The following is a 26,697-nucleotide window of genomic DNA, read 5'->3' as shown; positions in this document are numbered from 1 at the left end:
TATTTATATGGGGAAAATTACCTCGTATTTTCAATGCAGAACTTCTAAATTTAAATTCTGAAGCCATATTTAGCACCAAAGAGTTGACTTTGCTTCCCATCTTATCTCACCCCAGACTTTCTCATACCCACACACATTCTGACTTCTGACTCCATCTGTTTTCTATAAATCATGTGGGTACATCATCATCAGCCCTGCCAGCCAATAGTGGGTCAGAGATGCTGACACCTTGTTTCATGGCCTTTTGGGAAACTCCCTTCTATTCCAAATTCCTTTTTGCATCTTTAGTGGCACTTTGGTCCCTATCTGAGGACCTCAGGTGTTGTGATCCTTTACAAGTCACAGCCTAAAGTTTAAACCCAGATTTCAGTGTGGGAGGTACACAAAGCTGATTTAGCTCAAAGTTTCTAGACAAATTAGAGGAGAATTAGACACAAAGCTGAGATCTTCAGGGGCACAAGATTCCTGGTAGCAAATGCAGAAAGTGGTTGTGCTGCAGCTCTCAACATAGAAGGGAAACTTCATCTTCTCCACATGACACTCGTCCTTGAGGTTGCTTTAGTCTGCATAACACCAAACAAGTTTTGATTAATTAGTATTCCAACTCTACTTGCTTACTGTTTTCCCTTTTCTACCTTCAATGTCTCCTCATTGCCCACCATGCTGGTATGCACAAGTTGTTCTGATGTGGGTTGGAACTAGATGATCTTTAAGGTCCCCTCCAACCCAAACCATTTTATGATTCCGTGATTCTAGTGGCTGTATCAACCAGTTGCACCTTCTGGCTAGTGTCAAACTAGGACTTCCAGATCTTTTAGGATTTTTTGTAGTTTTCCAAGGCAAAATCCAGGAAGAAATTTGCTGTTGCACAAGTAAAACCAGTTTGTTCACATGGCTCTAGGAAGTGTTTGTGTTGTGTGTCAATACAGCATCTATCATGACAGGGCTCGCCGTGGAGCTGTCCTGCTTTAAGAAATACTTGTGCTTTCATCCTCAACAATTGCTATTCACCCTGAACTCAGAGCATATTTTAATTGTCACATGTTGTGATCATTATGAAAAGGATGGTGTGGCTCTGAGGCAAAGCATTTACATAGCTGTGTGTGCAGCTTGGACCTCTGAATACCAGAAGTCACTGCAATCTCTATTCAAAGTTATTGGTGGAAAAGACTATAGGATCATCATTTTCTTAAGTAACTCAGGCAGAAAGAAAAGCTTTTTGATGTGTTATGGTAAGGGAAAGTTAAACTTATGTTTCATCTATGTTGGTAATGAAGTGTTGAATATCTGGGAATTATCGTGTAGAAATATTGTGTTTCCAAACTGTCTCTGGAGTTTACTGGCATGGAATTGTTTGAGGATACCCTGAATCACCATGGAAAGGTATAAGGAAAGTTTTGGGGGATTCACAGAATTTGATGAGTAGAAACTAGGTGGAGAAATTAGCGATTTCAATTATTTCAATTTCCTCTGTTAAAGAGCCATTTGGAGGCTTTTGGAAGTACTTAATTAAATGTTCAGCTGGAAGTTGGTTGGTTTGGAGGAACTACATATAAAACATTGTCTTCAATGGAAGTACTTACAGATCTTGATGAGGCCACAGAAGCTTTCAGGTGTCTGAAGAAAAAGTGTCATATTGATGGTGCATGGAGTGGAGATTCATGTCACAACATGAACACAACACAACAGCAACACAAGTTGACTAAATAACACAGCAGTGGTGAGGAAAATGCCTTTGCAGCATAGTGAGCTGTTGGGGCTGCTCAACCTGGAAAAGAAAAGACTCCAGAGAGACCTTAGAACACCTTCCAGTGCCTAAAGGGGCTCCAAGAGAGCTGGAGAGGGACTTTGGACAAGGGCCTGGAGTGACAGGACAAGGGGGCGTGTCTTCAAACTGACAGAGAGCATGGATAGATTAAATCGTGGGAAGAAATTCTTTACTGTGAGGGTGTTGAGAAACTGGAATTGTTCAAGGCCTGGTTGGACAGGGCTTGGAGCAACCTGGTCTAGGGGAAGGTGTCCCTGCCCATGGCAGGGGGTTGGAACCGGGTGGGCTTTAAGGTCTCTTCCAACCCAAACCATTCTGTGATTCTATGATTTCACTTCTTGGCTGCTCTGCTTGGACCAATATACAAAGCAGTGATGGCAGTGGCAGAGAAGTGTCTTCCTTCCTTGTTTCTGAACATGAAATACTAAAATACATTTTTCTCCTAGATTCGAAGTGATACCTGCATTCGAGCTTGTCTGGAGTGCAAATGTTCTTATAACACACATCAGTTAAAAGAAACAGCTACTAATAATGTTGGGTTAATAGACATGAAAATGTACTATTGCTGGAGGATGGATAAACCAATATTGGAAAAACTGTTCTGCTTAAGAGTTTTTTTGCAAGTGTTTTAACTGCACAGTAAAACAAGAAGAAAGTAGATTATTATCAAAGCATTTCCATCTTAGTTGTAAACAATTACAGCAATACTTGCATGGATGCCACATTAGAAGAAATTTACTGGATTCCATTCTAATGCAATTAGAGCTAATTTTGTTCTTTAAATGAATAAAAGGTCAGCTAGTAAATCTAGTTTATCTCAAGTCCAGGCTTCAATAAATTGTTTTATTTAATTTGTTGTAAAAGATCTTATCCTTAATGGGCCTTGCTCTTATTGGTTTGCTAGGGTTCTAAAATATTTATGACCACCTTTTTAGATATGATTTGAATGATATGTTGGAAGGGTTTTTCACTGGGATTTTTTTTGCCATTCCAGTGTTATCAAGGTAGATTGCTAACTGAGTTAGTATAGGAAGGAACTAGTGATGCTATCTTTTTTTCAAAACAAAACAAACAAAACAAAAAACACAGCTAGTATAGACTTTTGAATTTTAAATGAACTGCAAATGATGAGTAGAATTTAATACTTTTATTCAACTGCATCTTGGTTTCTTTTTGTCCAGTTATTTTTCCTAAGCACTATAATTTTTCATACACATAAGTTTTTTTAAATCATATCAATTGATGAGGTGTTGACATTCCAGCTACTACTACAGCTGACCAAAGTCAGCCAAAGTTCAGGCTGTAATTTTTGGTACTTTAGATAAATTTATTCTACATTTAAATACATTTAAAAAAAAAAACCAACATGGCTGCTGACACTAATGGGAGACCACAAAGCAGAGTGCTACTCACTGGGGGCTGTTTCAGTGTTTCTGTACCTTAAAAGCAGGAAATATGGGGTTTTTTGTGAAAATAGGTCTCCAGATTTACCTTAAAATTCCAGACTTTTGCTCCAGACTCATATCATAGCTTTGCCATCAGCAGAAAACCTGGAAACTAGACAGGAGAGGAGGAAAGACAGGTACTTTAACAGTATTTAACTTGTAAACCTGACCTGCTGCTCTAATGAAGTTCCCCCTTGTCTCCTATATTTTTAAATGAGCAGATATGTGACTTTCTCCAAAAGCAAATCACACACTGACTTTCTCCAAAAACAAATCGCACACATACTCAGATATCTATGGGTATGTGCCTATAAAAATGTATATTAAATAACCTGTGGATTGTGAAATAAAATCCTAAAAGGATTAAGGGATAGAAAAAATTTTGTTATCCAGATATTTAATTGATTCCACTAAAGCTTTGTATTGCTTGGGTAGGATATTATCAATCCAAGGCCAACTTATTTTCATGTGATACTCCCATGACAAAAGCCACCAGCACAGCCAGCTGACATCACCTGTAGGAAATCTCAAAACCAAGGGGCAAGGTAGAGAAATTATTTTATTATCTAAGCTGCAGTATGAAGAGAGCCACCACGTTTTATCGCAGGGTAATGTTCTCCAAAAAACAGATGCCTTAATGGTGGATCTTCTGTTTGCAACAAGCTTAATCTACCAAAGAGTTGAGCTGCAAACTCTTCAGAGGTTGAATTTTTGTGGGAAAACTACACACACTTATAACACAATCAGCCTTCAAAAAGGTCATGGCACCAAGGGTGGAATGAAGAAGAAGGTATTAGCAAATACATTACAATACTTTTTTATTGATCTGGTTGAAGACAATAAATTAGGGAGGGACCTTTTTGTTGTTCCCTAAAGCTCACTGGGGATCTGTAGTTGCTGCTGTAATGTGAATATGTGCTTTTTTAAAAACATCTCAAGCTCTGTGTGAGTTGTGGAGAAAAGCTGGATATCCACGACTTCGCTGCTAGTTTTAATTAAACTAGAATTCTGCCATGTGTAGTTTCCAAGAATGCATCTGATTTTTACCGTATCATCTTTGGTGGATATTCAAGAGGTTTAATTTTTAATAGGGTTGTTCTCCTACAGGTAAATCAGAGGATGTGAAGGAACTTCTGAACTTTGGATGCTATTAAGTGCTACTCAGACTTTGACAATTTAGATTCCTGTCTTCATAGTGTTTGCCCACAACAGCTGAATAATGGGGTTCATTAGGCTCCCTGTGCTGGCACATCCAAACTGTTTGCCTCCAGCCTTGGCTCCCTGTGTGTGGCTGGGGAGGGAAGGATTGGCTTTTTATTGACTTGTCAAGCCCTAGGTTTGCATTACCAGCCAAGTAGCTCGTGACCCATTCCATTTATTTCACTGTTTTGTGGTGGGGAAACAGGTAAAGGAATCCTGCTGGAAGCCCCTCCCTCTGCACGTTTCCATGAATAAAGGCAGTGTTTGGAGCAGTTAAGGCACCGTGACCAAATCCTTGGAAAGACGTAATGCAAGCACAGCATGGGGCCATTGTGGGACACAGCTGTGGGCGGTGTGTGTTACCCTGCTTATTCAACAGAGAGCTCTGGAGGAGAACTTACTGTGGAATTAAAGAGGAGGGAGGGGGGGAAAAAGTGATACTTCGGGGAGAAAAATGAAGAAGGGTAAAGCACTGTTTGGGAGAATTAAACAGTGGGGTCCGGGCAGTGGAAGTCTGTGTTTATTGCTGCGCTAATGGGCTTCCCAGTTATTTCAGCAGAGAAGGACCGTGTTAACCGTGTGTTGACAGAGCTAATGCTCTGGGTGTCAATCCAGGTTTCGTTGTAAAAGAGTGTGTAATGGTGAAATCATTTTTGATATGATCAACAGACCACCTAAGTGAGGAGGCACAGTAATGAAAAATGATCTTGCTCCTCTCCAAGGTGTGCTGAAGGAATTCCAGTGATCTTTACAGCTTTCATCAATCTTTGTGTGTGTATTTATAGACATACCAGCGTTTTTCTGTTTTGTAGTCTTTTAAATTGTAGGAGCTGGAGGACTGATTTTCGATGCCTTTTTAAATGCTGAATGTATTTTAATGAAGATATTGTCTCGGCTATGATTCATATCCCTTTCCCAATTGTTCTTTTTTAGTCTAACATATTGGTTCAAATCCTGCAGTAAAATCCACATGTGTGGTCCTGTATCCATCCAAAAGGCTCTTTCACTTGGTGGAGGTTCCCCAGCCTCTCCCTTGCTACTTTTACATGAAAAAAAGGTGAAGAATACCATATCCCTTTTACCAAACCAAGTAAATGATCATTTTTGTTTATATTTCTAGAGGTGATTTAGCAGAGCTTTTTCTTCCTTGAGTGTGAATTAAATTTACAGCTTCAGATGTAGTCCTTAGCTTTTTTCTTCCCCCCCCTCCTTTTTTTTTTTAATTACTGAAGCCATCCCAACTAATTATTCATCCTGTTTATGGTAGGTAGTAGGCTGTGGCAAATTATTTTCATTTTGCTGCTGGCCACATTGGGTGATGACTCCAAAAGTGAATCCATAAAAAGGCTTGAGTCATTAGAAAACAAAACAACTTACTGTGAGATTCTTTGATTTTGCTGCTTATTGCTCAAGAGTAAAAAAAAAAAATTGTATACTGTATACCGCAATTAAAAAAAAAAATTACTTCAGGCAAGTTTAGACACATGAGGGAATTGCTTGTGTAAATGGCCATGGGCAACTGCCCTGCTGAAGCACAACAGAAACTGATCAAATATGTGTGAAAGATTAGAAAGGCAGATGGGTATTTGTTTAAAAAATAGACTTTCCATAGAAGAGGACTGCAAGACAAAGGTGCTGATTTGTTCTTCTCTTTCACAGAGTTACTTCGTTTTATTCACTCTTTTATCAAAGTTTTTCAACAAAAGTGAGGAAACTCTATAGACCCAAGGATTTCTGTTATAGTTCCTGGGAGCTGCACATGAACAAGAAGACCATAAAGAAGTAGCCACAGAAGAACAGATGGTCCTACCTGAATTTAGTGAAGTCGTCCTGTGAGCAACTGATCTTTAGCTGTACAGAGTTTCGAGTTCAGGACTGACCATCTTACTTGCTTCTTTCAAAAACATGTCTCAGTAACAAGCTGAAAATTCCAGCTTTAGAGACTTTCTAAACCCACGCTGGCATAATTTCCTGGTAATTAGGAAAATTCGTCTACTACCCCAGTTTCCTTCAGAGAGAGTAGATGTGGGTTTATGGGCAAGCTTCTAGATAGTGCATCCCATAACAGTTCCCAAAACAAATGACAATAAAGAGCAGTTTGCAGGGAGCACATAAGAGAAAGTTTGCAAAGAGCACATTGACATAAACATGTTTTACCAGCTTCTGGTTTTGCTGCTGAGAGCTCAGCAGAAGGGGATGATGCCAGGTGGTTTTCACATTGAAGATGTTTGTTATTGATGATAAGAGAAGAAAAAATAAAAGAGATGAAAGATACTAAGACGCCACGCTACCAGCTCAGTTTTGTTTTGTCAGACTGGCAATGAACCATCCAGAGATGTAAGTCCAGAATGGTGAGAAAGAATGGGAGGGAGATTTAGGAGTCATCGACAGAAAGGTGCTTGTGGTTGTTGGGAGAAATACTCTGGTGTAACAGATACAGAGGGTGGAGGCCAAGGGCAGAACTCTGTTTCACTTAAAGTAATGGGAAAATAAACAATATAAAACCTGTAATTCAATTTCAAGAGTAAACCAAAGGAGATAGCTCGAAATGTCAGCTCGACTGAAGACCTAATGGATTCAAAAGTGGTGTTTTCTGCCTGTTGGAATGGGGCACTTGTAGCAAAATGACTACAGAGTGAATTGTATGAATAGCTCCTTCCAAAGGAATGTTGGGAATAAGCATCATATCTCTATGAGAGAAGGACTGTTAGCAAAGAATTTAATGTGTCCAAGACAGAAGATTGTGGAGATGAAGTCAAAGTGAATTAAATGTTGTGAAGGATATTGAACAAACAGGAAAAGAAGGAAAGAAGGACCATGTAAATGAAGGCACAGAGAAGATCACCGTTCTTTTGGAAGGAGTTATACAGGATACAACTGGTTTGATTTAATAATTTCATTTAAAATTTTGTCACAGGAGAAGGTAGAACATTGATGCTTTTTGTTGGCAGTAAGGTTACAGGACCGTGTCGGTACAAATGAGGATCTGCTGATTGTCTGGAAAGAACTGGATCCCCTTGAATGGAAGGGAAAAATTATATTTAATTCAGTAAATGAAAAATTGCAGTTAAGACTTTGCATTTGAAGTGTACTGATAAAAGCTTCAGCCAGAAGAAAAGAGCTGATCTGTGTGTCACTACAGTAGGTGTTTAGTGGGCGAGGGATCATTAGTTGGTCATAGAATGACAGAGTTGCCAACGTGATGCAAGTGTCACAATGGGATGCATTGCAAGAGATTTTAGCTGAGATAGGGGAAGTGTCCTATGAGAACCTGTGGATACTTCTGAGATACTGTGTTCAGTTCTTTAAGGCAGCTTGTGTTCAGGAAGGATGAATTAGACTGAAAGAGTTGGTCCTGTTCAGCCTTGAGAAGAGAGAGCTGAGAGGGGACCTCATCAGTCTCTGTCAGTGTCCAGAGGGAGGTATCAGAGGATGGATCCAGGCTCTGCTTGGTGGTGCCCAGCAGTAGGACAGGAGGCAACAGGCACAAACTGATGCCCAGGAAATTCCACTTGAACATGAGGAAGAACTTACTTGCTGTGCAGTGACAGAGCACTGGAACAGATTGCTCACAGAGGATGTGGAGCCTCCCTCACTGGAGATATTCAAGAACTGTCTGGACACAATCCTGTGCTGTGTGCTCTGGGGTGACTGTGCTTGAGCAGGGAGGTTGGACCAGATGACCCACTGAGGTCTCCTCCAACCTGACCCACTCTGTGTGAAATGGGAAGAGCAGGTGCAGAGCAGGGCTTGGAGCACTGTTAGGGAGAACACAGTGGAGTCTGCGTTAGGAGAGCAACTTTGTGTGTTTAGTCTGGCATGTGAAGAGGGGTTATGATTGCTGGCTACAAATACCTCAGGCAAGTAAACATTTTGGAGGGTGAAAGCAATTTAAGCTGAAGAACGATATTGGCACAAAAGCAAATGGGACTTAATTGACTATGAATGTAGGCTGGAAATTAGAAAAGGTTGCTGTGACACCAGAGCAGTGAGAGCCTGGAACAGGGTGATGGTGGGGACAAAAAGATTAACTGGTTTTAAGATGAAGCTCAGCAAACTTGTGAATGGGATTAGGTGACACAATGCCTGTGAAATCACTAGACTCACTTGCCCAGGAAGAGGTGTTTGTGGGGCTTTGCCACAGTGATAGAATTGTAGAATCATAGAATAATTTAGGTTATAAAAGACATCTAAGATCAGCAAGTCCAGCCATTAAGCCAAGACTGCCAAGGCCACCACTAAACCTTGTCCCAAAGTGCCACATCTGCATGTCTTTTAAATCCCTGCAGGGAAGGTGACTCCACCACTTCTCCTGGGCAACCTGTTCCAGGGCTTCACAACCCTTTTCATGAAGAAATTTTTCCTAATATCCAATGTAAACCTTCCTTGGTGCAACTTGAGGCCATTTCTGCTTGTCCTTTCCCTTGTTACTTTGGAAAAGAAGCCAACGCCCACCTCGCTACAAGCTCCTGTCAGGGACTTGTAGAGAGTGAGAAGGTCCCCCCTGACCTCCTTTTCTCCAGGCTGAGCCCCCCCTGCAGCTCCACTGAAATGGAGAATGGGCTGTGGAGCTCCATGTGCACCACTGAAGGTCAACATGCTTGCCTGGCGGAGACGGTGTCTACAAAAATGGGTGTTGGAATAAGTGCTCCAAGTTAATTTTCCTTGACAGAGAAGAATATCGCGTGGCAGGTGATGTTTTAAGTGCTAAAGTCTTCACTTGCAGAATTGCTTGGGGCTCTGCTGGAGGTTTGGTGCTTTTTGGCACTCAGACTCATGAGTTGGTCAGAGCGTGTACTTGTGGAGCTTCTGTTTGCCAACATGACTTGTTTGCACAGAGTAAAATATTCAGCAGGGCATAATACATAGCAACTAAATTTCCCTTTCTAAAAGTAATATGGGAATTAGCCTACATTACAGAGCTTAAATTACACTGATTCTCCTCCAGGGTTGGAATAAAATTTTCAGAATCACCTCTAATCTGTGAAGAATCTAAACCATATGGAAATCTTCCTAATTCCCTGAGGTGTTTTTGACACTCTTACCCATAGGTCTTAGAGTATTTAGGTTTTTTTCTGGTGCAACAACCTCAGTTCCAGATGTGAGATTTTTCAGTAATGAAATAGTTTCTAGCACCGAGGAATTTATATCAAGAAGGGAATATCAAAACTAATAGATAATATGATTATTAATAATCCAAGTGAATTGCACTAGTTTTAATTATGTCAGTGGAGTTGATGTTGTCATTTTCCTGCTTACAAAGACCCCTTTAGCTCCTGCTCCTTCCTTAAAAGTGGGTCATGGGATCAGAAAAGAATTAGGACTTTTCAAATATTTTTTTTCCTTTGGGCAGAGAAACAGCTTCCCTGGAACTCTGCCTCTGAGAAACAAAGATTACTGTGATTTTTTTACTACACCTTTCAGGGTACTGATACAGCATTTTTTTGGAGCTCATCACCCATAGCAATCATTCAGCCCTGTGACTCATAGCTTATTTTTGAAGAGCCATTTCCTTTCCATGCACATGTATTTTCCCTGTGTTTCTGTGAAGCAGTCAGTGGGGCTTTCAACCATAAGGATCAGAATGGAATCAAATAAATTACTTCCAAAGATAGGAAACCATTTCACACCTTGGAGCTTCATTTTGCTCCAAATATAGCATGTTACAGCTCATGCCACGTAGAGCCAATTATAAACCAACTGACCTGTCATGACACTTCAGATTTTGGTAGAATTTGCACTTTTCCTGCAAGCAGACACTTGAGTTTCATCCTGTTTGGGTTCAGATATGTAGCTGTAAATGGAGTGACTGCCCTGGAGGGATGACTAAAACGGGTTTTCATTCTGTCTACCATTATGAGTAGAGATATTAGGTTAAACTCTTGAAACAAATAAACTTCAATGAAGTTTGCTTTTCTTCCTTCTCCTCAATATAGTGTTGGGCACAGTTTTAAACCAGTAGATAAGCACTGATTCTGTACTCTCGAGGTTGGAGAGGCACTGCCCAGAGAAGCTGTGGATGCCCCATCCCTGGAAGTGTTCAAGGCCAGGTTGGATGGGGTTTTGAGTGACCTGATCTAATGGAAGGTGTCCCTGCCCATGGCAGGGGGTTGGAACTGGATGGTCTTTAAGGTCCCTTCCAACCCAAACCATTCTGTGATCCTCTGATCTGGCTCTTCAACTGAGACCTGGATATTTCACCCTGTTGTGTGTTGCCTTGGGCTTGGCCCAGCTCAGCCTTGATGTAGTTGAGCAGAACTGGCAATGAAAGATCATTAAGTTGTCATATTGGCTTGCAGTGCTGCTTGCACTGGAGCAGATTGGGAGGAATTAAAATATCTTGAAAATGCCATTGTCAGGAAGCTTCGTGCTCTGCCCTTTAACAAAGGGGTTATAAAAAACCAACACAGAAAAATAGTATTCTTCATTGTAATCATGGTATTTGAGGATTTTTCTGTTTCTGTCCTTCCACTTTAAATTTCATGTCCCTTAGGCTTTTCCCCTTTTTTTTATGTTTAGGTATGTTTTCTTGGCTACTGCTGGACACTGTGTGACAAATCAATATGTGCGTTCAGTGATCAATATGCTGAGGTTCTGTGAGCAGCACAGTTCCTGCTGGCATTTAAAAAGAAACACAAAGTGAATTTAGGTTGGACACAACCAGATACAGATTACAATTAATGTAAACCAGTGTTTGCATTAATTCGGGGTTGATTTTTTTTTTCAAAGGGGGTGGTAACCTTTAGTTATGGTTTATGGAGTCTCTTATTACCACATGTATTCCAGAGGTTTTCTCACACCCCTTTATTCCAGAGGAACTATGTTGATTCAAAACCAACTTTTAATTGACTTTTTATCTCTCAGTGTAGAATATGTTTGTGCTACATCACTAGGCAAGCAGCCTGCAGAGAAGTGCTGTTCTTGTCTCAGGACTCTTGAGTGTGTTGTTGTTGGTTGATGTTCATTTGTGTTTGATTTCTACAAAAAATACTCGCCCAGCCTCAGTTTTAGAGCTTTTGGGTTGGTGTGGGGAAGGAGGTGAAAGTTTGTCTTATATAGCATTGTACATGCAGACCTAGTGATGATTTTGGAAGCTTATGAAAACACATTTGGGAAAGAAGGCAACCATAAATGTATGGTGATGTCCCAAGGTAGGGTTTAAATCCTAGCAGAGATTTAAAGTGGATTTAGATACCAGGAGGATCGTAGTGAGTGCTGCCTACTTGCAGTGTGCTCCGTGCCTCAATTTTCCTGTCTGTAAAACGCGGCTCATAAATCTTGCCATCATTTACATACTGTTTTGATATCAGGTTTCTCTCCAAGTCTGAAGTAACATTAATTATTAGTCGTGGGACTGCTATTTCCCTTTGATTTCTCCCCACCTCCATATTGCCATGTGTGCAGCCCCTTCTCCAGGACAGGCTAAACCACCCTCGATGAGATTACTCCATCTCCTCTAATGGTGTAGCACAAAACCATTCATTTCTCCACTCTGGAGTCTGAAGTCTCTGAACTTCATTAGCCCAAGGGAGTGGTAGGCCCAAGCGTGCTCCGAAATGCCGATCTCCTGTTTTGATAACTGAGCTCTAAAATCAAGATAAACAAGCTGCCCTATATACTGAACATGTCCTAATTGCACACTCCAAGCAAACCAGCCAATCAATGAGTGTGTGTCGCTCCCTAATGAATATTTGTAGTTTTGGAAGATTTCATGTGGTATTCCTTGGAGCTTCTGCAGTTATTAGCAGAGTGGCTTCGAAGACCCTGTGCAAGGAGAAGAACCTGGCTTTGGATCAAGAAACTCTGCAATTTAATTTCATATGTTAACTGGGCATGGTCAGTCTTATTCAAATTATATTAGCTAATACTTCTTTCAAACTGTTTACACTGTGTGCAAAGTTGTGTTTAAAATCCTATTAGCTAATACATTTCTTAGTCTAGACTTGGGGAGGGTTGACTCCCTGAAGAACTCATAGCAGGACTTTGTTTACTTGCTGGAGGTAGAAGAGGGAGGCGGGGAAAGAAGGGGTAATGATGTTTGAAACCATCCAAATGACTTTTGCTGTGCCAATATTTTGCTTTCCTCACTTTTATTATTGCTAAGAGTTTTTTTACTGAGAGGTGGCTCTCAAGCCATGAGGGTGACTTTGCAAACCATGGGAGTATTGGCACCAGCGAGGTCTTGGGCTTTCATATTGGGAGCCAGGGCTCTCTATGTGAGCAGTGGAAGGAGGAAGGCACAAAAGAAGCATCTAGGTTGGGGTGGCCAGTCTGGCAGGAGCCCAAGGAGCCACACACTGAGACTTTCACTAAACCAGAAACACATTGTGAGCAAAAGAGAAAACTTTCTTGGTAGGAGATAACAGTAGGGTTTTGGATGTACCCCGCTAACAGGAGAAAGAGCCTGGTTTTGATGTGTAGGTTGCTCCTATGATGGCCTGATATTAGGACTTCCTTCCTTCTGCAAGTCACAGACAACATAAATTAGGAGTCCTGCACTGACTCACAGTCTAGCACCTTACTGACACATATAAAGAGCCTGAGCTCCCACATTAGGTACCTGAAGCAATCAATGGGACACTGAGTGGTGTGAATGTCTTCAGTGTTGCTGATGGAAAATCATCTAATGCCTTTTAGATTCCGCTTCACTCTAAATTTCTAAACCTCCTTGACTTTGGTTTTCTTCCCCTGGTCACTCCTAGTAGGTCTTGGAAGGTGGGTGTGATGCTGCAGCTGGAGGTTAGGCAGGAATACCAAACCCATTCCTTGGTTTCCTTTTCCTAAGTCTCTTTTTACTATAACTTGCCATAGTTCTGATTTTGTAGTGCAAGTGGCATATCTTGGGAGAAAAAGAACCATTATTTCAACCAAGCATTAAAAACTGTATAATTCCAAGCCTTTCTCAAGTGATGGCTTGGATTATTGACTTAAAATGCAGACAATTTCTCACATTGTAGTTGGTGTTGTGATACTGCCTTTGGAATACCATAAGAGAGTTGCAATAAACTCTAAAGTTGAACGTAAAATTCCCATTGATGGTGGAGCTGGACATTTTTGGTTCTCAGGAGTTGTTGCAATTTGATTTTTGTCATGGTTTTTCTACTGATGTCTCCATTTTTTGCTTCCTTAGGCAGTCCTTCTCTCAGGAATGCCTAACCTTTCTTTAAAACACCCTCTTCGTACTGTCCCATCACAAATCAATTGCACTCCCACAGTTACCATTCAAATATAAATAAATTAGTTAAATGATTTACCAAAATGTGGTAAAACAAATAGACCTATCCTGTGTTTTGTTTGAGGGGTTTTTTTTGGTTCTGTTTTCTAAAACATCCTTCTCTTTATGCTTCTAACCTAGAGCCTTATAATAAGGGCTTTTTCTGGCTTGTCTGTTAAATTGCATGCACATCAATAACACTGTGTATCAACAGTCATTAATAAACGTTGGGTCCTCTATGTATCCCCCTTCCTGGGCAAGATTATTCTATACTGTGTATTTACTAGAGCTACATCCTGTCTACTTCAGCTACTCAAGTAAGTAGCAATATTTTATCTGCTGAGTATATAGTGTGCGTCATTTATTTGTCCTGACTAGATCCACTGCTGATTTCATAAACATTTGGGGAAAGAAATACCAAACTAGCAAATATTTGCAGAACCCCCTAATGCAGGATCTTAAGAGGATGATATCGTCTCTCAGTTTGAAGATTAAAATCAGTGCTGTTCACAGCTGATTAACTTTCCTTTCTAATATTTCCCACAAATTGGGCTAATGTAATAAAACTTAACGAAACAAGGTTTAGTAAAGCCACAGAGAATATTTATACGACAGCGAGGCACAGAGTGGTTCAGGCTGTCCTGGCATTCACTTGGTCATGGCTCTGTGCTTTGTCCTGTAAATGGATGGGTGTAGCAATGACAGCAGTCCTTGTGTTGGGTTGAAACAGCCTCTTTGGTGACTCCAAGGTGATGTGAATTAGCTGCACTGTATTTCCTTTCTGTCTAGTCGGTGATGGATCTTTGCTTTCTCACCCACCAACTCTAATGATCCTCATTTTTGGTCCCACAGAGTCATCAGCAAAGTGGTGCCAGCTCCAGAGGCCAAACCTTCCGCTCCCGTGACCCGGCCCAAAACGCCTCCGCCCGCGCCGTCACCGGTGCCAGCTCCCGTTCACGTGACCCCTCCTCCAGCTCCAGCTCCTCCTCCTCCACAGGCCACCGTCTCTCCAGTCCTGATCCCACCACCCTCTCCCGCCGTGTCGGCGGCCGGAGGCTCCAAAGCTCCGGTTCGGAGCGTGGTGACCGAGACCGTCAGTACGTACGTGGTAGGTAGCACACACTGCTGTCTTCTGTCCCAGTGCCAGGGACATTCATCTCTGGAATTGTTGAGCTCCTGGGTGACTCATCATGTCAAGCTCATGGTTCCTCAGCTTGTGATGTTGCTCTCTGTTGTTTATCCAGCCCTTGTTTCCACGCACATGTTTTGAGGGGTTAATAGCTTAACTAAAACACTACAGCTTGGGCTGACTTTTTCATTTGTTCCTAGTTCCATATTTAAGTTTCTTCTAACGAGTCTACTTATATCCCACTTGGATATTTTCTGCTAACTGAGCTAGAGCACTTATTTTTGGATGAGGAAGGTTTTTTTAGATGCTTTCAAAAGTGCTGAATTGAAACCTCAAATGTCAAACTCACCATAGATTTTGCTGTCAGTCAGGTAAAGTACAAAGCCCTCATACAACATCAAGAATTTGACTTAGCCCTCATTTGAAATGTGTAGAGTCCACTAATCTCTTTCCCGGTTTCCTCAACATACAGAAATTGCAAACGTTTGTTCATCTCAGAAGTCTGTAGATAGTTCATTAGTCTACATTTCATTAATGTGTTTGACACATACTCTGTACTTGTCCTCAGTCTGGTGGCATTCTTCATTCTTTTGGAAAAGTCTCCCATCTAGCATGGTGTAGGAGCTACATTCCCTAAAAGAATGTGGGTATGCCTCTGGGTAGGACTTGGATTGCTATGCTGCTGCAAGTTTCTGCTTTAGATGGAAGGTAAAATGAGGTCCTGAGCATTCCTGGTCCTGGAAGAGCAGCAGTAACCACTCACAACTGTAGCAGTGTCACCCTCCAATGTCCTGGCTGAATTCCAGCTTGATTGGTGACACCTTGCTTAGCTGCAGTGGGTAGCAGTTTAAAAATCTCACCTTTTAAAACACCTAAAACTTGTTTTTATTACAGCTATCTGAGCTTTAATTGCAACTTATAGATGATTTTTTTTTTTATTCCTGTTTTTATAACAATTCCTAGTGTAAATCTACTCTGCTGGAAAAGGTGCTTTTCCCTGCTGGACTTAAACTGCTGTATCATGTTGCTGATCTCTATTTAAACAGCTGCTCCATTTCACTCCCGAGTTAGTTACAGCACTGGACAATGTCACATAGGCTGTGCATATCTTTAGGGTGCAGGATACAAATCCTCACCTTTGGTATCTCAGGTGTAAACCCAGTGTCACTCTTAAATATTACAGTAGTGCCCAGAAACTTGGAAATTTACTCTAAAAGAGAAACATTTCCTAAATACTTCACTACATCCCATTTTCTTCAGTAAGCATGAAAAGAAATAATTTAAGAGATTATGTTAAAGAAGGAAAACCTAGAACTTCGCCTGGGTACCTCTAGTGGTAACACTCTTAGCACCTAATGGAGAATTCAGAGGACATGGATGCTCCAGGTTATTTCTTTATTTTCGTAGAACCATTTAGTCACAGAATGGTTTGGGCTGGAAGGGACCTTAAAGATCATCCAGTTCTAACACACCTGCCATGGGCAGGAACACCTTCCACTAGACCAGGTTGCTCAAAACCCCATCTAACCTGGCCTTGAACACTTCCAGGGATGGAAAATCCACAACGTCTCTAGGTAACCTGTGCCAGTGCCTCACCACCCTTATAGTAAAGATTTTTTTCCTAATATTTAATCTAAACCTACTCACCTTCAACTTAAGACCATTTCCCCTTGTCCTATCACTACATGCCCTTGTGAAAAATAATGTTTTACAACATTATAGTTGAAACCAAGGCTTTTAGGATCCCATGATGTGCACAGGCAGAGACACACCTTGATGTGAGACATTTTTAGGTCAAAATGCTGAGGGAGAGGTTGGTGAAGAAGAAAATAATAACGATTAGCCTCCTGTATGAAGGGAACCCAGGACACAGAATGTTGACATGGTTTTGCCCAGGTCACATGGGAAAACTCGTTGTAGAGATAAGAGTGGAGCCAGTGTGACAGAAGTGCACAACTCCCTTCTGCAGGGGAGGACGGGAGGGTGATTTTATAGTTTCAAAAAAAAAAAGGAAGTGCTGTGGGATCTCTGTGTAGGATCAGTACATGTGCTCTGCTTGTGAGCTCTCAGGGGTTTGTACTGACACAGCCTTCAGCAATCCCATCCTGTCCCTCCTTCCACGACCCTTGGCTCATTAAGGAACGAGAAGTTATGCAATATTTTTAGTATCCTCGTTCAGCAGCCCAAGTTTTTGTTTAACAAACAGGCAGAGGTTTTGGTGATTATAGACCACCCTGCCCCTCTCCAGCCCCTGAGAGCCTGAGACAGGCATTCTGCAGGGGGAAAAAAAACGCTGAAAAACTAAGTTTTGAAAAGTTAGGGTGTCTGTTTTCTAATGGGGCAACATCAAACAGCTCTGCCTACACCTGGCACAGCCAGTGCCCGAAACAGGCAGCACCAGAAATGGGGTGCCCATGCCTGGGGGATGATGTGGGTGCAGCCAGGTTGTTCAAGCAGGTTGTAAAAGGCTGTAGCCCTCAACCCAACATCCCACAGCACTCCTTCTCTGCAGCACCATGGCACAGCATCCCCTCCCTCCCCAGCGAGGTTATCCCACTAAAATACCTCCGGATCTCTTCACACCAAGCCCAGACACTTCACCTGAGGAGCAGATGCTTCTTTACCAACTTAAAATGACTTTGGAGATGTGAGATTAGATGGTAGATAGGAATGATTATTGCAATCAATCAGCTCAGAAATCGAGTTTGTTTTATGACGTTGCCTACTCCATATCGCTGTTGGGATGGGGATTGTTTCCTGCTTAGTATTCCTGGGCCTTGTATTTTTGAGTTTTAAACCACAAAAACATTCAGAGCTTTAAGAGGAGTCAGGGAAGAGTGATGTGTTGGTTGCAGCTCTGGTACATTCCTATTGATTTTTCAGGAAGTGGTGTAAGATGTACAGACCACCGTGTAGTGGCTTCTTTTTTTTTTTTTTTTTTTTTTTTTACCAAGAACATTTGGGGCTTTTCATCTGCTACTTTTTAATATCACTTTTATAAGCCGTGCAGATAGGAAAAAGTTATTGCCTGAGATATGTGTAAATGCACAAAAGCTGAGAACAAAACAGTTTCTGTTTTTGAGATTCAGTGATAATGTGCAAATCTTCATAAAGGAATGATGGAGTCAGGGTAATACCCCAGACATTTTGTACTTTGTGTTGTTAATTGCACTCCTTCAGGTGGATTTTGTGACATTTTGCGTGTATGTTTTTACCAAAGAGCTGTTCAAGAAACCACTGGAAGTTTAAAAACACAAACAATGGGGTCTAGCGGGATATAAACATTAAAAAAATGCATAAAGCTCCGAATATGATAAACCCAGTGAGCAGCTGCCTCGCACTGTAAATGATCTGCCTTACTTGTTTCATTTACCCTTTAGTAAATTGTACTGTGACATAAATGTCATAAGGGGAATGGAAAGTTACTCAGTAACAACTTTTTTTATATCCTGATCTTATCAGCTCGTTGGAGTTGAAGACTTTGGCTAATAAGTAATGCAGCAATATATACACACGGCGCTGTATATTTTACATGCATATAAGACTGTTATCTTACGCAGGAGGCTGCCGTGGCTCCTGCTTGCCATTAGCAGGGTCGAATTTTAAAAGTATAGACAGAGAAGGAATTGTGTCCCTAAGCCCCGGCTGCTGTGTGTGAATGCCCATGCTTAGGTTGGGTGGTGTAACTGGCTTTACTGGTTTACAGGACAACACAGTAAAATACATGATTTTGTCGTCATGTGCAGTGCAGGAAAATCAATTACGACACAACGCCGAGCTCTCATGATCAGAGAACTCATAAATAGCAGCGCTGGCTGCTGAATGGCTTAGTCAGATAAGCAAGAAACCTTTTATTTTGGTATTTTAATGTCAATTTTCCTGCCTGCTTAGCCCTGAAAACCAGCTAACTTTGCTTTTCTTTGCACCAGATCCGAGACGAGTGGGGTAACCAGATCTGGATCTGTCCTGGCTGTAACAAGCCAGATGATGGCAGTCCAATGATAGGTTGTGATGACTGCGATGATTGGTATCACTGGTAAGTTCCTCTCATCCATCCTACTCTGCCAGTCCCTGGCAGATTGGGGCTATATTATTAAAAAACCTTTTTTTTTTTTTTTTAATAGTTCGTGACGTTGGGAATATTTAAATAGCTTTACTGTGTCCAATTTAATAATCTGGGAGATATTTTTATCGCTGTTGCTCTGAAATTTGAAAAAGCAGATTTTAAGCTGTGAAGGAGAGTTACTTTTTAATTAATGGGCATTGGTGATAACGGTTGTTTTTGAAACTGCTGGGAAATATTGCTGATTCTGGTAATTTTGTGAGAACTACAGGATTATGAGCACAGTGTATACAGATAGACAGTTCAAATTATGAAGCATTGTATGAACGGTAATATAAATGTCAGCTCTTATAAAAGAGTTGGGGGGAATTAATCACTTTTTAGGCGTTTTTTTAAAAGAAACCTACATAAAATCATAGGGGTTTTTGCAGATGTGTTAAAGAAGCATTTTAAATTTTTTAAATCTAGTCTATTACACCTGAAAGTGCACGCATATTTTCTATTAAAATAATGTTTTTAATAGGAGTATCCTTTTGATTTTTTTGTTTGTTTCAAAGCAAGAGTTTTTAGGTTTCTGTTAGATCATTACATTCATTAAGAGAATGATAATATAACTGCTGTATTAATAGGCCTGTCTCCCACTGAAAAGTTGTATTTTTGGGGGGGTAAAGAAACAGAAGTACCGTTACTCCACCGAGCTGATACAATATTTTCCTGCCCACAGGCCTTGTGTTGGGCTGACTGCCGCACCCCCAGAAGAGATGCAATGGTTCTGCTCCAAGTGTGCCAACAAAAGGAAGGATAAAAAACACAAGAAGAGGAAGCACAGGGCGCACTGAGGACAGCACAGCGGACTGAAGTCGTGCGGTCGCCGCGGCACCTCCTGCCCTGACTCGGCTGTGGGAGGGATCCATCCTGCTCGTGTCCCCCTCCGCCACCGGCTGTTGGGGTTGTGTCTCTGGAGCGAATCCGGGGCGAGGAGATGCCCTCGCTCAGGGGCTGTTGGGTTCCACAGACCATCCGAGCCCAGGGGATTGGATTTTGGCACATTCTCATGCTGTTGTTTCCCTTCCCAAGGGGAATTTGCACAGAGCGCTGTGAAGACTTGGGTGGTTCCTGGTGCCGCTCCCGCTCCTGTGGCTCGGCAGCAACACGGATGAATGTTGTAAATACAGATATCTGTCCTATTCCTTCTCGATTTGTTATTAAGCCCTCTTGAACCTTTGCAGGAAGGTGCTGAGAGGAGGAGAAAATGTAAATTGCAGTAAGTTGTAAACTGAGACAACCTTCTGGAATGATTTCTGTAGTCTGGATACAGTTCAGCCTCGACTCCTGCTGAGCCAGATAATCATAATGTGGAAATAAAAAGTGGCTGGTAAATATTTTTGTGACGAGAATATATGAAGCTTTTTTCCTTGATTTTTAGTACTAACATGAAATAAACATGTTCAAGCTTTTGTGATATATCTTCTATTTTTAAAAAAAAAAAATTTCTATTGTGTCGATTTTTTTCTTCCGTGTGAATTTCTTTTGGTGGACCTGTAATATATTTTATACTTTGATTTTTGGTTGGTATTTTTTTGTTTGTTTTGGTTTTTTCTTAGTCTTTGTCAACGTACCTTTTCATGGCTTGTACATTTCATCGGTGTGTGAAAACACTTCTCCCATTAAAAGATTTTCAGATGTGTAAATACCTGATATTTATAAAGTAATTTTTTTTTTTAATTATTTTGTAGGGTTTGAGGATTTTTGTTGTCGTTTGCCCTGAGAATACAAACCTAGCAGCTACTGAAAGCCCGTGTGACACGGGCCCTGTCCTCATGGCTGTGAGGGATTGGCAAGCCCTGCCCCAGCAGTGCATGCACGAGGAGACGGCCAGCACCGTAATTAGGCCTCGATTCAGATACTTAAACATGTGGTAACTTCTTAAGAAGTGAATAATCCTATTGCCTTCAAGGAGCCTGTTCCCACACTTGGTTATACATGTGCTTAAATGCCTTCTGAATTGGGAGCTTAGGCCAGGGGGGCTCTGCACTTCTGGTGGCAGCTACAGCGTGTTAATCTGTAGCTGGAACGGAGCTTTTTTTTCCTTTTTTTCTCCTTTTTTTTTTTTTAACAAATAGTAGTGACTTTGCCAAAAGGATCGGGATCGTGTTTAGGTGGGGGAGATGCAGATGTGTTCCTCTGCTCTGTGTATCCCCCTTGGAAAGACCAATAAAGTGAACACAAGTCACATTCCCTTTAGAAAATATGGGGGGAAATTGCAGACAAAAAAAAAAAATAAAAGTCAGTATTATATAGTGTAGTGCAATGGATCTCAGAGCTAAATAGGAATAAATCTTGAAAAAAAATGTAGGCCTTTTGTTTTCTAATCAATTTTAGATTTCGTTGCTTAATTTGGGGATATTTCTACTTTAAGCCATGCAGTGGGAACATCTGATGTTGGAGAATATAGCCTTTTAACCTATTGTGAAGATATTTAGAGTTATTTTTTAAATGCATCCAAATTGATATTAATGAGAATGAATTAGTCATGTTTATAAAAGTACCAGTCCAGTTAGGGAAATGAGGCTTTGCTGATAGAACTGTTAAATTGCAAATCAGTGGAGATATGGATGAAATTGGTTTATTAAAAGTGCACTGTTACCTGCTTTGTTCGATGCCACCTCGTTTATATTCCGTCCCTCCTAATTACCAGTCAAGAAAGTTACTGGGTTTGACTTTTTATTTTATATTATTTTGAACTGTTGGCTGTTGCAAACCTGATTTCTTGGGTTTTTCCACGTGTAAATGTGCAGACATACAAAATACACCGTCTTTGGTCATTTCTGGTTGCAATAATAAAGAATTAGCTTTTGGTAAGTTGTTTATCCGTTTCCTCCTCCTCTCCATGAATCAGAACTGCTCACATTTAGTCAACTGAATCACTCAGGATGCCATGGGAGGGCCGAACTTGGCTGTTTGGATGAGCTATTTCTGTGCATGCTCGGCCTTGCTGCCACTGGGCTGGTTTCTTACTCTGGGTTTTATGATTTTATAAATGACCCCTGTGGCAATAAAACCAAAGCATCATTTTCAGGAGGCTTGTGTGGCTGAGGGGATTAGTAACAGGAGAAGGGGCCCTTCACCTCCGGGTCACCGGTTTGAAGCCGGGCTTGGTGCTGAGCCTGCCTCCCCTTTCACTTGTGCTGGTGTGTTTCGGGAATCAGGGGCATAAACGAATAATCAGCTTCCAAAAATAGTTACCCCCTGAGCAGCAGTGTGGCACAGACCTTCTTTACAGCCCCAGTGCTGAGCAAGCCCAGCTCCTTCCCCAGACTTTCCTATTTGCTGCTGGAACTTCGCAGGCTGGGTTTCTTCCATAAGCTTAGTGTATGGGGAGTTAGGGAGCAGTTAGGGCTGCTCCCTTGATTCCCTGCTTGATTTTATGGTTGGGATCTGTGTTCTTTGGAATCATCTTATGATTTGGGGTTTGGACACTGCCGTCCATGGGAACAGGGCATGGCAGGTGGGCTGCAGGTTGGCTTGCTCAACGGATGTCATGGGAGAGCATCGGAGCCTCTGAGTGGAGTTCCTGCTTTGGAGTGCAGCTTCATCAAGAGGAACATCAGTTGGGAGCTCTGCCTCTGGAAAACATGCATTTCAATGGGTGGTTGGAGCAGAACTGGTGTAAAGTTGAGAAAGTAAAGAATTAAAGAGCTTTCAGTGAGGAGACAACTCACCATCTGCTGCAGTATAAACAGAAGGCAGGTACAATTTTCTCCCTTTACGGGTGCACCAGGCATAGTGGATTTAAGCAGGACAATGAGGACCGGTAGTAAATATTCCAGAAAAGAGCATAAAAACTATTCTGTGAGAAAATCTTGTTGATTCCTGCCATTACTCTGGGGCCAGATTTTTATCTGGAGCCAGTTGGAGCTGTGTCAGTTTACAGCAGCCCAGGAGCTGCCCACTGGTGCGGCCGGCATTGGGGCTGGGGAGCAGCTCCATTTACTGTGAAACCAGAAGAGTTCCTTTATCCTTTTTATCCCATAAATCCTCCTTTAGGGCAGCCTGTGCCTGCGGGTCACTGGAGAAAGTGGTATTGCTGGGGGCTGGCTGCGAAGTGTGTTATTCATTAGGCAAAACTGCAACTTGTCAGTGAATTTTGTGCCCAGGAAGAAAGCATGAAGTCGATATCAAGACAGTAAACACAAAGCTCAGAAATGGAAGAAACCATCTTGACTACTGGTTTTTGTTGGAGGACAGAGTTACAAATGCACAGCATCCATCCCCAGAGTAATGGGAATGCAGTTTTCCCAAGATAATCTTCCTTCGGGGCTGTATGTCGTGCTCAAAGCATCATTTCTCTGCTTGACAAGGTGTTTCTCTTCTGAAGGTGTCCGCAGCTAAGTACAGTGAGGATCTTTATGCTCCGCAACTGATTTGTGATTCCAAATGTCCTGGAAGAGAAAGGGGATAAAAAAAACACCCTGAATCGGAGGGTATCAGAGCCTGCTGACTTTGTCTGGGCTTTCCAGAGATAAAATATAGTGTATTACTTCACTGTATCACCTAAACCTTCTTTGTTCTCCTTTCAATAGGACGATTAAACAAAGACCTACTAACCAAATTAAAGTATAAAATGAACGCTGAGATATGGAAACCTTGCCAGGAAGAATGTTAATGAATGAAGTTCACTAAAGGCATGCTGGCTAAGTTTTCAATACAAATAGTTTTATGGCCAATCTCTTTAGATCATAGCAGTTTTTCTTTAGAAGTTTTAAGTCTCAAAAGTAGATGAGTTTCCTTCACTGGGGAATGAATTAGATAATGCTCTGAATAAACTCCCTCTTCACCGTCTTGTCAGTCATGCTGCTTAGGAAACTCGCCCTTTCTTCTGGGGACTTTCGGATCAGCTGTAACCTCAAAAGTAGAAAGCTGCTATTAATCCATGTGTGCTGTATGGCAGAGGAGCCTGTAACGGGAGATTTACAGCCAGCAAACAGCTCGTACCTGGCTGATGGGAGCAGGAGCCATTAACTGTGAGCTGCGGCAGCTGATCCTGGAGTGCTTTCCCTCAAAGGTGTTGGTTCAGCCTGTTCAGGGTTTGCGCTGGGTGAAGGGGGTGGGGAGGTCAGGCTTTTTAGCAGGGCCTGTGGTGATAGGACAAGGGGTGATGGTTTTAACCTAAAGGAGGGTCGATTCAGACTAGATTTAAAGAAGAAGTTTTTTACAATGAGAGTGGTGAAACATTGGAACAGGTTGCCCAGAGAGATGGTAGATGCTCCACCCCGGGAAATATTCAAGGCCAGTTTGGACAGGGCTTTGAGCAACCTGGTCCAGTGGAAGGTGTCCCTGCCCACAACAGGAGGGTTGGACTAGATGATCTTTAAGAGCCCTTGAAACCCAAACCATCCTAGGATTCTGTGACTCTAAGACACAGCTCTTCATGCTTGTGAAGTGACCTCTTGCACTAGGACTTTAGATCCTGTGATATTCCTCACAAAGAGAGGAGGAGAACTGGGGGCTACTGGATCACCATACCCCCTTCATCTGCTCCCCCTTGGCAGATGCCCCTTAATTTTCCTTCCAGTCCTTCTCTGCTCCAGAGAGCTGGACCCTTAGCTCAGGTGTCTGGTGGCCTCTGCCAGTGCCACTGCAGCTCAACAGTTGTTGGGTCCCTTGAGCAAGTGGGGACTTTCATTTCAACGTGACTCCAAACATGTGCTGAGAGTTGAGATTTGGCAGGATATTGCTTGGAAATAGATGGTCTTTAAGGTCCCTTCCAACCCAAACCATTATGTGATTCAGTGATTGCTGCCTCAAGCTTTGACCAAGAAGGTCAATTTTTTTCACAAAACAAAATGTCAAAGCCAAGATAGATGGAAGATTTTCCAAGCATTTTGTAAAACACAAGCTGAAAGTCATTTCGTATGAACACAACTCCCTGTTATGTTCTCAATGTGAACACTCCCGAAATTACTTCGAAACAGCTTTACAAACCCAAACAGAAAATAATTACATGATTTTATTACCTAAATGAGGGGATGAAAGAGAAGGAGACTTAAAACACATTTTCAAAAATTCGGTTTTTGTCACCTGTCGTGAGCAGGAATTTGGTTTACAAATTCCAAAGTCTTGCCTGTCAATTCCTCCTTAAGCCAGCATGGGTTTAACAACTTACTGTGCCTGTCATTTGGCTACTGTGGGCCTAATGACAAGTGTGGTGGCATGTCACCAGCCCAACACTCTGGTGTCGCCCGGGCCCGTGGGGCTGCTGTAGCTTTGTTGTGTGCAGGACACCCTCAGTCTTCTTCCTTCAAGCTGATCCCTCGCCAGATGTGGGACTGGGCACTGTTTGTTGTGGATTTTTTTTTTCATTTGGCGTCCAAATTTGAAGAATAATTTTTTTTTTCCTTTTACATAAATTAATTAAGAAATAGGGACAGGGAATAGTGTGCAGTTGTTTATTTTTAATTGAGTTGTCATTTACAGCATTTTTTAGTAAATGCTGTAAGAATTGTCTTCTCTCCGTGATTCACACTGCATGTGTTCAAAGGGAGAAACATTGTCTTTTATCAGGAAAACTGGACACAGTTCTCAGTTCTGTCATGGCATTACTGGTGCATTTGGGTGCAGGATCAGTGCACGTCCCAGTTTCCATCCAGGGGAGCTGGATAACGTTTCCTGCTCTGGCAGCTCCACTTCAGCCTTGGATCCAGGTGATATGAAGCCCAGACCTTCCCACAGGTCAAATAACCAGAATAACACCCTTCACATGGGATGGATAAAAGCACAGAGCAATTGGAAGCTTCCCTGGTGACGGATACATCCTTGAACCTGCTCCTCAACTGCAAATGTGTTTGCATCGAGGTTGGGAGCTGGAAACCATCTACTACCCTACTGAATCAGACAGATACTTTGGCTTTACAGGCTTTAGTTGACCTTCTTCCAATACTTTTCCAACATAAATCCAACCCTCTTCGTCCACTGATTTTGAGCCTTTCTGTGAAAGGAGCCAGGCTGAGCTCACATTGAGACCATATTTTGCTACTGGCTTTTCTTTGCTTCCAGGGATATCTAGTGGGGTTTATCTGAGAAGCAGCTTCTTGCTCAAAATTACTTGGGGGACGTCGAAATACGCCTCTCACAATTCGTACAATAGCTGCCTTCTCTGGGCCTCGTGGGCTGTGAAATGTCTGTGTTGGTGCTTGGAGCTGGCACGTATTAAGATGCTGAGGATGAAGTGATGCTGTTGTTCTCTATATTTTCTGCAAAGACAGATGCTCAGTCAAGCCCAAAATCCAGCCTTTGCCTCGGTATCTAATAACCCAGCCCCACCATTGGCTCTTAGTGCCATCTACTCTCTGAAAGGCTGGGTTTGCAGTGCCACAGCTCAGGAGGAAGCACATCCCTCCAGCCCTCAGAGTTGCCTCTGGCTAAATGCTGCATGTTTTGGTTTCAGGATTGCTGACCAAAAAAAACAAAAGAGTTTCCCAGAGCAAGGATGTTCATCATTTTCATGCTGAGGATCCCACTGGAGGTGTTGTAGCTCTCTACTACACGAGATGATGTTTAGGGAATATAACCATGACCTGTGCAAAGTCCTGAGCTGAACCAGCAAGAGTCCCATGGAGATGCACTAAGTTGGGGACAGTTTGTAATGGAGAAATGTCTTCCTAGTTCACTGAACCTAAACTTCATGTGTCACACGTCTGTCATGTCTAGGATGGTTTTTAAGTCTGCCAGGGGGTTTCATAGGAAACATGGCAAAGCCGTGAGCTCAAGCAACCACTGCTGTGCACCCACTTAACCTTTATTAAGACTCTGTTCACTTATTTTAATCAGATCACAGGGGATCTATTTTGCAAAACCCTTAGAATTGGGAAAAGCATC

The 26,697-nt window shown here is 42.0% G+C and overlaps 1 protein-coding gene across 1 annotated transcript in view; it reads left to right on the top strand.

Moving 5' to 3' along the window:
• Nucleotides 1-21,681, top strand: part of TAF3 (TATA-box binding protein associated factor 3) — a 116,841-nt gene extending 95,160 nt beyond the window's left edge. Inside the window, exons 5-7 of the mRNA XM_064656539.1 lie at nucleotides 14,480-14,735; nucleotides 18,686-18,792; nucleotides 19,544-21,681. Of these exons, the coding sequence (XP_064512609.1) occupies nucleotides 14,480-14,735; nucleotides 18,686-18,792; nucleotides 19,544-19,658 (478 nt within the window). The 3' untranslated portion in view covers nucleotides 19,659-21,681. The remainder of the gene's footprint in view (nucleotides 1-14,479; nucleotides 14,736-18,685; nucleotides 18,793-19,543) is intronic.
• The last annotated feature ends 5,016 nt before the right edge of the window (nucleotides 21,682-26,697 follow it).

The sequence above is a fragment of the Pseudopipra pipra genome, chromosome 5 (assembly GCF_036250125.1).
Source record: "Pseudopipra pipra isolate bDixPip1 chromosome 5, bDixPip1.hap1, whole genome shotgun sequence".
Classification (NCBI taxonomy): Eukaryota; Metazoa; Chordata; class Aves; order Passeriformes; family Pipridae; genus Pseudopipra; species Pseudopipra pipra.
This window is presented reverse-complemented; position numbering and strand designations above follow the sequence as displayed.